At 40.6% G+C, this 11675-nt stretch overlaps 1 protein-coding gene across 2 annotated transcripts; it reads left to right on the forward strand.

Moving 5' to 3' along the window:
• The first annotated feature begins 2783 nt into the window (after positions 1-2783).
• Positions 2784-11675, forward strand: LOC115105663 (protein FAM76B-like). 2 transcript variants are annotated; one of them, XM_029627941.2, is made up of 10 exons: positions 2784-3241; positions 4214-4278; positions 4384-4438; positions 4564-4719; positions 4817-4989; positions 5228-5278; positions 5442-5543; positions 5771-5906; positions 10092-10193; positions 10542-11675. In XM_029627941.2, the coding sequence occupies exons 1-10, from the start codon at positions 3155-3157 to the stop codon at positions 10629-10631; spliced, it is 1017 nt and encodes a 338-aa protein (XP_029483801.1). In that variant the 5' UTR covers positions 2784-3154; the 3' UTR covers positions 10632-11675. The 2 variants fall into 2 exon arrangements, with proteins under 2 accessions (XP_029483801.1, XP_029483802.1); XM_029627942.2 differs by having other exon boundaries at positions 2785-3241; positions 5442-5519.

The raw sequence follows: 11675 nt of genomic DNA on the forward strand, positions 1-11675 counted from the left end.
CAACTGAGCTTTGAAGGAATACGCAGATTTAAAGAGGAGTCCGTAATTTGCTTTCTAATAATCATGATCTTTTCCTCAAAGAAGTTCATGAATTTATTACTGCTGAAGTGAAAGCCATCCTCTCTTGGGGAATGCTGCTTTTTAGTTAGCTTTGCGACAGTATCAAAAAGGAATTTCAGATTGTTCTTATTTTCCTCAATTAAGTTGGAAAAATAGGATGATCGAGCAGCAGTAAGGGCTCTTCGGTACTGTTCCAAGCAAGTCGGAACACTTCCAGTTTGGTGTGGCGCCATTTCCGTTCCAATTTTCTGGAAGCTTGCTTCAGAGCTCGGGTATTTTCTGTGTACCAGGGAGCTAGTTTCTTATGAGAAATGTTTTTAGGGGTGCAACTGCATCTAGGGTATTGCGCAAGGTTAAATTGAGTTCCTCAGTTAGGTGGTTAACTGATTTTTGTCCTCTGGCGTCCTTGGGTTGACAGAGGGAGTCTGGAAGGACATCACATGAATTTGTTGTCTGTGAATTTATAGCATGACTTTTGATGTTCCTTGGCTGGGGTCTGAGCAGATTATTTGTTGCGATTGCAAATGTAATAAAATGGTGGTCCGATAGTCCAGGATTATGAGGAAAAACATTAAGATCCACAACATTTATTCCATGGGACAAAACTAGGTCCAGAGTATGACTGTGACAGTGAGTGGGTCCAGAGACATGTTGGACAAAACCCACTGAGTCGATGATGGCTCCGAAATCCTTTTGGAGTGGGTCTGTGGACTTTTCCATGTGAATATTAAAGTCACCAAAGATTAGAATATTATCTGCTATGACTACAAGGTCCGATAGGAATTCAGGGAACTCAATGAGGAACGATGTATATGGCCCAGGAGGCCTGTAAACAGTAGCTATAAAAAGTGATTGAGTAGGCTGCATAGATTTCATGACTAGAAGCTCAAAAGACGAAAACTTCATTTCTTTTTTTGTAAATTGAAATTTGCTATCGTAAATGTTAGCAACACCTCCGCCTTTGCGGGATGCACAGGGGGATATGGTCACTAGTGTACTAGTGTAGCCAGGAGATGAGGCCTCATTTAACACAGTAAATTCATCAGGCTTAAGCCATGTTTCAGTCAGGCCAATCACATCAAGATTGTGTGCTCTCTCTAATTCTCTCTTTCTTTCTCTCTCTCGGAGGTCCTGAGCCCTAGGATCATGCCTCAGGACTACCTGACATGATGACTCCTTGCTGTCCCCAGTCCACCTGGCCGTGCTGCTGCTCCAGTTTCAACTGTTCTGCCTTATTATTATTTGACCATGCTGGTCATTTATGAACATTTTAACATCTTGGCCATGTTCTGTTATAATCTCCACCCGGCACAGCCAGAAGAGGACTGGCCACCCCACATAGCCTGGTTCCTCTCTAGGTTTCTTCCTAGGTTTTGGCCTTTCTATGAAGTTTTTCCTTGCCACCGTGCTTCTACACCTGCATTGCTTGCTGTCTGGGGTTTTAGGCTGGGTTTCTGTACAGCACTTTGAGATATCAGCTGATGTACGAAGGGCTATATAAATAAATTTGATTCGATTTAGGGATAGGCTGGCGGAGAAGATGGCAGATTTCCTCCATACGCTCCTCTTGCTGGGTTAGGCGCCGCTGTAGCTCCGCTGAATCCATTACGTTTTTAGGTTAGGTATTCTGTAATGAATACTCAGGGAGAAAAGGTGTAGATTCATCCGCAGAGCACGGCAGGTGTTAATTTCGCCTACACTAAAGGCAGGAATCGTGGTCACAGGCAGGCAAGGGTCATACACAGGTAGGCAAACAGGCAGGAATCAAAACTAGGACTGAAGGCTATAACTGGTTCACACAAACGAGCTAGGAAAAGGCTTAGTAGAGTCAAAACGAACAATACATTAAATGTGTCTACCTTGTATAATTAAAAGATCTAATAGTAACACAGCACATGTATATTCTAGTTACTTAGTTTCCAAATTCATCTTATCACAAAGTGATACAAATTGAGGTAACTCTAACCTAATTTAGGAGTCGTAAAAGAAACGCATGAAACTAGATCCCGTACATACTGGTCTTAACAAGGGGGTTCTCTCCTGTACTGTTCAACCAATCCATTAAATGTGGTTTTGTCTAGAAGGGATACAGCTTTTGTCAAAACTTTTCATAGCAGGTTTAGGAAAATTTACGCAGCACGTTGGGAGATAGCAGGTTAGATCATTTCCCCCCACCTTTATTTAACCAGGTAGGCCAGTTGAGAACAAATTCTCATTTACAACTGCGACCTACATTAAGAAAAGGTTTCGCTAAAATGCAAGAAACGACTTTTGACGTTGTATCCCATCTAGAAAAGTTGTATCCCGTCTAGACATGGCCACTCGGCAGAGGCTATTGGAATCGGAGATTATATATTATATTGACAAGATGACCGAACTAACAATTGAAATACATGTTTTCATGAAGGGACCATTCTAGCCAATGAGTGTTCAGATACGCGTGTGAACAACTGGCAAAACTATGTAGTTTTTCTCAACGTGCATCCACTTATGTCAGTACATTTGTAATAGTCTAAACATTACGAAACTACTATTCGATCAGGCCTCACGTAATTCGTAAATCTCATGTACAAAAAAAACCTCTCGCTTTCGCCTTCTCTCTGGTGGAACTTAATCATTCAGTCTTGTTTTATTCTCTGATTGGCTTCTGTGTTTCAAAAATGCAAAGTCCCGCGCACTAATAATCTGTCATGATTGGCTTATCTTTCTTTCTTTTCCAGTCGGCCGCATCCGGTATGAATGACGCCGCCGCGGATACAAAAAAAGAGAAAGGGAAAAAAGCTAGGAGAATTGCTAGCTAAGATCAGCGTTAAATATTTACTCGTTTTTATATTTTGCGAATCCATTATCAGCTGTTTTGACTACCGATGTTAACTAACTTATATTAGCTAGCCAACAGAAAGAGATGGTAGATATTTGAGAACATTTAGCTGTTTTATTTAGCATTGGCCTAGCTAACCATTATTGGCTAGCTGGCTAGCTACATGCTTAGCTAAATAGCTACGGAGGAAATAGTTAAGACGGCACGCTGTCTAGGTGACTACATATTTCACTCTTTGTTTTTATCTGTGACTTTTTGTTAATCTTGGTGAGAATGGCAACAACGGCCCTCTACGCGTGTACGAAGTGTAACCAGCGGTATCCGTTCGAAGAACTGTCGCAGGGACAGCAGCTATGCAAGGTTTGGACTGGAGGTGTGGGTGCTAAGCTAGTTGTGGGCGCCTGCTATTTAGTTAACCATTCATATTGCCAGATTTTTGGGCTAAGTTAACTAACGTTACTGTACTATTACAGACGTATACGAGTTTCAAGCGTGTTTAGACTGCTACCTGGATGTAGAATTCCAAGGTCTGGCCACATTCAGCCCTTATAACAAGTGATAATTATGTAACCGCTATATCATTGCAACATGTCTGGGACGCAAATGGCATCCTCGTTAGCTAGATAATATACAATGGGACTGACTATACAATGTATCCGCGAGTTGTTTTCTCACCGAAGTGTCCGCTGGGTGTAAGACAAAATAATGTCAGATGAACTTGTGTTATTAACTAACGTTATCTATTTTCACATTGCATCGTCCATGACCTGTTCAGTTGTCATTAGTTTACACTTCATGCCACTTACTAACAAGTCTATTTTATCATCAATGTAGTCTAACTACTGGCATTTACAAAACTGAATTCCTCTTCGGCCTGTAGGGTAGGCAATGTTCCACAGAAATTCAAAATGGAATGGGCAAAAATCGAGTTATAATTCCAGTGGCAAATTATTACATTTTATTAAAACATTTTACTATTCATGCTGGTGCGTTGTAAATACATATTTCCCATTGCCATAAGCTCACCACCACACACACAGGTTTTCAAGCTTTCTGCCCAGATTGACTAAATAACAGGTTCGTTGTAAATACTTCCCATTCATGGTAAATAATAATGAACAAATGCTTAACACTAAATAAAGGCAGACAAAGGTGTTTTGACAGGTAGGACAAACAACTCATGATTGGGGTTTTTTAATAACTAAGTTATTTATTAGTGTTATTGCCAACATTACTATTATTTTTTTAAACACGATTATATTTTGTCCTTGAAAGAGCTTTATAAGTGTTTGAAGAGATGAATCACTAATGCTTTGTTTCTTGTGTCAACAGGAGTGTCGCATCGCTCATCCCATCGTCAAGTGCACATACTGCAGATCAGAGTTTCAGCAGGAGAGGTGAGTTCTGCTCCAGCACCTGGTATTCTTATTCCATTCTTAATATAGGGAAAACATTGGTTTCAGGACGTTGTTGTGATTTCTCTTTACCGTTCTTTATTCCAGCAAAACAAACACCATTTGCAAGAAGTGTGCCCAGAATGTAAAGCAGTTTGGGACAGTATGTTTGACTTGAATTATCTGTTTATAATTGTACATTATGTACCGATTGACTCAGTTCTGGTTATGCTGGCCAAATTGTCTGCCAAATCAGGTAGAAACAGTCTTCTGTTGTTTCCCACATAGCCCAAACCCTGCCAATACTGTAACATCATTGCTGCTTTCATCGGGACAAAGTGTCAGCGTTGCACCAACTCAGAGAAGAAGTATGGCCCTCCACAGACCTGCGAGCAGTGCAAACAACAGTGCGCATTTGACCGCAAGGAGGAGGGCAGGAGAAAGGTAGGCACAGATTCCTGCTGCATTGGTACCCTGACATGCATGTTGTTCAACACTTGCGTATTCACTATCCTCCACTGTCCTGTGTGTGTTGTGTCAGGTGGATGGGAAACTGCTGTGCTGGCTGTGCACTCTGTCCTACCGACGTGTACTGCAAAAGACCAAGGAGCAGAGGAAAGGCTTCAGCTCCTCTCACTCCAACTCCTCGCTCAATGAGAAGGACCACCACTCCAGACAGCACCATCAGCAGCAAAGACACAGCAGCTCACACAAGTAGGCCCTAGCGCCACAGCCCTCTCCTCTACATGTTAGTCCTTTACATCCTCTGTAATGCAGGTCTCTGCTCTGTCACAATACTATATATGTATTGTGCTGAACAGGCACTTTTTGGAAGGATGTAGGGGTCTGAGTAATGATGTATGTGTCAAATATCAGAAGAAACCTCTTGAAAGATGAAATTACATAACTTGGTTTTTGTTTGTGTGTGTATTTTCTTGTCTATGTGTTATAGACTCAGTGGGAGCTTAAGTCCAGAGCAGGAGCAGGGAATGTGGAAGCAGAGGTGACTTACCACCTCTTTCTGAATCACATTCCCAAGTGTTTTGACTTATGACAAGCCCATTTGCTTAGTTATGCAATGTATTTGAACTATGGGGCAATCTGGGACGAGTTCCGTTTTTGATGGAGCCTCTGTGGCTTAAGTTGTGTGTTGGTTCTCCCTTCAGCCATAAATCGTCTTCGATCCAGAAGGATACCCCAAAGAAGAAACCAAAACTGGAGATGAAGCCATCCAACGGGGACAGGTACGAGAGGAGTTTCAATCAGATGTAAGGAGTTAAACTTGTTCTAACTTTTTGAAGTAAACCGGGCTGAACATCCAGTATGTTCCTGACACTTATTTTTGGCCTTCTTGGTTCTAACACACATCTGTGATGGTTGCCATCAAGGTGTTGTTGGAGCAGGTAAAGTTGGCCAGTGTGAAAAAGATCTCCAAACAGGTATTTTCCTTTTTCTGCCACCCTAACTTGTTTTTTTCCCTGCTCTCTCCCTGCAGTAGTTCAATCACCCAATCTATGGATTCTGGAGGAACGGACAACTTCATTCTGATCAGCCAGCTGAAAGAGGAAGTGATGTCATTAAAGAGAATGCTTCAGCAGAGGGATCAGACAATGCTGGAGAAGGACCGAAAGGTACATGCCTAACTAATAGAGATATACCTAAACCTATTCATTCCAGGGTTTTTCTTTATTTGTACTTTTTTCTACATTGTTGAATAATAGTGAAGACATCAACTATGAAATGACACTCATGGAATCAGGTAGTAACCAAAGTGTTAACCTCTGGGATATTCGGGACGGTAGCGTCTCACCCCGCCAATAGCCAGGGAAAGTGCAGGGCGCCATATTCAAAACAACAAATAATAATTAAAATTCCTCAAGCATACAAGTATTTTACACCATTTTAAAGATACAATTCTCGTTAATCCAGCCACAGTCTGATTTCAAAAAGGCTTTACAGCGAAAGCACCACAAACGATTGTTAGGTCACCACGAAGTCACAGAAACACAGCAATTTTTCCAGCCAAAGAGGAGTCACAAAAAGCAGAAATATAGATCAAATTCATCACTAACCTTTGATGATCCTCATCAGATGACACTCATAGGACTTCATGTTACAGAATACATGTATGTTTTGTTTGATAGTGCATATTTATATCCAAAAATCTCATTTTACATTGCCGTGTTATGTTCAGTAGTTCCAAAACATGCAGTGGTTTTGCAGAGAGCCACGTCAATTTACAGAAAGACTCATAATAAACATAGATAAAAGATACAACTATTATACATGGAACTTTAGATAAACTTCTTCTTAATGCAACCACTGTGTCAGATTTCAAAGAACTTTATGGGGCGGCAGGGTAGCCTAGTGGTTAGACCGTTGGACTAGTAACCGAAAGGTTGCAAGTTCATATCCCGAGCTGACAAGGTACAAATCTGTCGTTCTGCCCCTGAACAGGCAGTTAACCCACTGTTCCTAGGCCGTCATTGAAAATAAGAATTTGTTCTTAACCTCTTGCTCCTACTGAGACGCTTGCGTCCCATTTAGAGCTCTGGAAATGCAAATGCGCTACGCTAAATGCCAATAGTATTAGTTAAAACTCAAACGTTCATTAAAATACACATGCAGGGTATTGAATTAAAGCTACACTCGTTGTGAATCCAGGCAACAAGTCAGATTTTTAAAATGCTTTTCGGCGAAAGCATGAGAAGCTATTATCTGATAGCATGTAACACCACAAAAGACCCGCAGGGGACGTAAACAAAATAATTAGCATATTCGGCGCTACACAAACCGCACAATAAAATAGAAAACATTCATTACCTTTGACCATCTTCTTTGTTGGCACTCCTAGATGTCCCATAATCACTATTGGGTCTTTTTTTCGATTAAATCGGTCCATATATAGCCTAGATATCGTTATATGTAGACTGTGTGATAAACGAAAAAAAACAGCGTTTCATAACGTAACGTCATTTTTTTTTAAATCAAAAAGTTGACGATAAACTTTCACTAAACACTTCGAAATACTTTTGTAATGCAACTTTAGGTATTAGTACACGTTAATAAGCGATAAAATTCATCAGGAAGGCGATGTAAAATCCTTAGCTGTCGTCGGGAAAAAAATGTCAGGAGAGAGCTAGACTAAAATAGCTGGGCGGAGACTGGAGGGAAGTGGTTCCCTTGATTCGGTTCAACCAAGAATCAAAACTGAATCAAATGACAAGACTCTAGACAACGTGTGGAAGCTGTAGGCGTTGAAACCTCGGTCTTATGTAATTCGGTTCACTTTGAACATTGCTGGAAGTGGCGCAAGGATATTTATTTCCATTTTCTGTGATCAGGTTTTCCTGCGCTTTTCGATGAAACTGCCGTTCTGGTAAAGCCACAGCAGTGATTTAACCAGTTTCATAAACGTCTGAGTGTTTTCTATCCACACATACTAATCATATGCATATACTATATTCCTGGCATGAGTAGCAGGGCGCTGAAATGTTGCACGATTTTTAACAGAATGTTCGAAAAAGTAGAGGGTAGGAGGAAGAGGTTAACTGACTTGCCTAGTTAAATAAAGGTATACAAAAAAAGAAAGAAGCATAGCATGCAATAAGCGATCGGAGACCAAAACGGCCAAAGAGATAACTGTCATGATGTGGAGTTAACATTAGTCAGAAATAGCATTATAAATATTCACTTACCTTTGATGATCTTCAGAATGCACTCCCAGGAATCCCAGTTCCACAAATGTTTGATTTGTTCGATAAAGTTCATAATTTATGTCCAAATACCTCCTTTTGTTAGCGCGTTTGGTAAACAAATCCAAGCGTGCGTGCAAGTCCAGCGGAAAGGTCGGACAAAGTCCTAAAAGTTATATTACAGGTCGTAGAGACATGTCAAACGAAGTATAGAATCAATCTTTACGATGTTTTTATCATAAATCTTCAGTAATGTTCCAACCGGAGAATTCCTTTGTCTAGAAATGCAATCCCCTCTCCTTCGGCCCCACTTCACAGTAGAAGCCTCAAACAAGGTTCTAAAGACTGTAGACTTCTAGTGGAAGCCTTTAGGATGTTCAAAATGACCCCACAAACACTGTATATTGGAATGACAGAGTTGAAAATCTACAAACTGCAGATTTCCCACTTCCTGGTTGAATTTTTCTCAGGTTTTCGCCTGCCATATGAGTTCTGTTATACTCAGACATTCAAACAGTTTTAGAAACTTCAGTGTTTTCTGTCCAAAAATACTAATTATATGCACATTCTTCTAGCTTTTATGGCTGAGTAGCAGGCAGTTTACCCTCGGCACCTTATTCATCCAAGCTACTCAATACTGCCCCCCAGTCACCAAGAAGTTAAACAAATCAAAATATATTTGAGATTCTTCAAAGTAGCTACCCTCTGCCTTGACAGCTTTGCATTATCTCAACCAGCTTCATGAGGTAATCCATTTCAATTAACAGGTTTGCCTTATTAAAAGTTTATTTGTGGAATTTCTTTCCTTAATGAGTTTGAGACAATAGTTGTGTTGTGACATGGTAGGGTTGGTATACAGAAGATAGTCCTATTTGGTAAAAGACCATGTCCATATTATGGCATGAACAGCTCAAATAAGCGAAGAGAAATTACAGTCCATCATTACTTTGACTGACCTTCATGTCTTAATCTGGAAAATTAAGAACTTTGAAAGTTTCTTCAAGTGCAGTTGCAAAAACCATCAAGTGCTATGATGAAACTGGCTCTCATGAGGACCGCCACAGGAAAGGAAGATCCCGGAGTTACCTCTGCTGCAGAGGATAAGTTCATCAGTTACCAGCCTCAGAAATTGCAGCCCTAATAAGTGCTTTAGAGTTCAAGTAACAGACACATCTCAACATCAACTGTTCAGAGGAGACTGTGTGAATCAGACCTTCATGGCTGAATTGCTGCAAAGAAACCACTACTAAAGGACACTAATAATAAGAAGAGACTTGTTTGGGCCAAGAAACACGAACAATGGACATTAGAGTGGTGGAAATCTGTCCAAATTTGAGATATTTGATTCCAACTGCCGTGTCTTTGTGAGATGCAGAGAAGGTGAACGGATGATCTCTGCATGTGTGGTTCCCACTGTAAAGCATGGAGGAGGAGGTGTGATGGTGTGGGGGTGCCCTGCTGGTGACACTGTCTGTAATTTATTTAGGATTCAAGGCACACTTAACCAGCATGGCTGCCACAGCATTCTGCAGCAGTAAGCCATCCCATCTGGTTTGGGCTTAGTGGGACTATAATTTGTTTTTCAACAGGACAATGACCCAACACACCTCCAGGCTGTGTTAAGGGCTACTTTACCAAGAAGGAGAGTGATGGAATTCTGCATCAAATAACCTGGCCTCCACAATCACCTGACCTCAAACCAATTGGGATGAGTTGGGCTGCAGAGCGATGGAAAAGCAGCCAACAAGTGCTCAGCATATGTGGGAATTCCTTCGACTGTTGGAAAAACATTCCAGGTGAAGCTGGTTGAGAGAATGCCAGGAGTGTGCAAAGCTGTCGTCAATGCAGAGGGTGACTACTTTGAGGAATCTCAAATGAAAAATATATTTTTGATTTAACACTGACATGATTCCATATGTGTTATTTCATAGTTGATGTCTTCACTATTATTATACAATGTAGAAAATAATAAAACTGAAGAATAATTAGAATGAGTAGGTGTCCAAACTTTTGACTGGTACTCATACACACTTCTAAACTTTTTTATGTGAAATTTGACTTTTGGTCATGTTGTATTCATTGGATTGTCTGCCTCTTTTTCTTTTCTTTTTGTACTTCTAGCTCACAGAGCTCAAGGCAGACTTCCAGTACCAGGAATCCAACATGAGGGTGAAGATGAACAACATGGAGAAGGCACACAAAGAGTCCATGGAACAGCAACAGGTAGACTAGAAATTTCCATGCATGCCTTTACAAGAAAAAAACCTGACATCTTGTGAGCCATTGGCTACATTTACACGGTTGGCCCAATTCAGATCTTTTGCCCAATTATTGGCAAATGGGTTGATCTATTAGTGGAAAAAGATCAGAATTGGCTGTCTGTGTAAACGCAGCCATTGAGACAAGTTCCAACCCAATATGTTGACCTTTAGCCCCTCAAGTACATGGGATTCAAACAACTTTCCTAAGAAAGAGGCACAGTAGGATGTAATCAAACACTACTAGCTTGTGCGGTAAATGCTTTCATTAAACATAGATGGTTACATACTCACTACTTTTCTTTTACTACAGGCCAAAAATCGGGATCTGCTAAAACAAGTGGCCGCACTCTCAAAGGGCAAGAAGTTTGACAGAACAGGGAGTTCACTGCTGTTACCGTAACGACAAGCCCACCCAACAACAGCTTGGAGGGACTTTGTTGTTTTAACACTGTGAAAGGCTGATGCCATTCAACCTTTCCCCTCTCCTTTCTGTTTTCTCAATTTTAATTATTTTCAGTTTTCTTCATTGGAAAACCTGGTGAACATGCTGTACATGGAAACTGTCTTTCATGTTGACATGACAATAAGAATGCGTCCATGTTTTGACCCCAAGTTAATTTTTTAAAATCTGACTGTGGATGGAGGGAGGAGAGAGCCTCGTTAACACTGCCTGGGTCCAGCAGCATGGTTTGCGCAAGGTGGAAAAGATTGCCAACATCACAGAACCAAGTTGATTTTTATAGATGTCATGGAATTATTTATTCAATTGTCTTTCTTAGTGTTTTCTCACCACATACTCTGAGCATTTCCCAGGGTTTGGGGGATTTTTGTCTTCAACAGCAACTTTCTCTTAACATATTAGTTATATTTTTCTAATTGGACATAATTATGGAATAGGTTCTCTCCTCGTTGGAGAGACCCTTCTCAACTTACTATGTATGCAAATGTTAAAATAGTGTCCAACCACAGCGTTGCTGGCCAGCAGCGGAGACTTCTCTCGGCGTTAAAGTCTAAAAACCATTAACTCTTTGAGAGATTTTTAAACCTTGTTATTTAGAGACACCTCCCGGCTGCCCTCTTTCTCACTGTGACAGCTGTAGTGCTTTGCTGTTTCTCTGTAGTGGAACGATTGAAATACTGCATGACTTAGTGCCATATACAGGTTGGCATTGTGGTCTCATGTACTTTTAGACTTTTGTCCTTTTTTATCACATGTAAAGGTATTACAGGGGTCAGCCTATGTATTTAAAATGTGTAACTTGTATCGGTTTTAGTGAGTATGTGTAGGCTGGGTAACTATATGTAGAATATGGTTTTTAAAGGAACACAACTTTCACTTTACAGCTCTGGACCAAACTGGTTTCATACTGTGGCGTACAGATCACTTTTGTACTTTTTTTCCAAACCCAATGTTTAAAAAAAATATTAAATCTGGTTAAACATG

This window comes from Oncorhynchus nerka, linkage group LG22 (genome assembly GCF_034236695.1).
Source record: "Oncorhynchus nerka isolate Pitt River linkage group LG22, Oner_Uvic_2.0, whole genome shotgun sequence".
NCBI classification, from domain to species: Eukaryota; Metazoa; Chordata; class Actinopteri; order Salmoniformes; family Salmonidae; genus Oncorhynchus; species Oncorhynchus nerka.

Excerpts from the sequence above, each read along its gene's own strand:
- LOC115105663 (XM_029627941.2), top strand. The coding sequence starts at position 3,155 with ATGGCAACAACGGCCCTCTACGCGTGTACGAAGTGTAACCAGCGGTAT. Across the intron at positions 4,990-5,227 it reads AGACACAGCAGCTCACACAA|ACTCAGTGGGAGCTTAAGTC; the intron begins GTAGGCCCTAGC and ends TATGTGTTATAG. Across the intron at positions 10,194-10,541 it reads AGTCCATGGAACAGCAACAG|GCCAAAAATCGGGATCTGCT; the intron begins GTAGACTAGAAA and ends CTTTTACTACAG.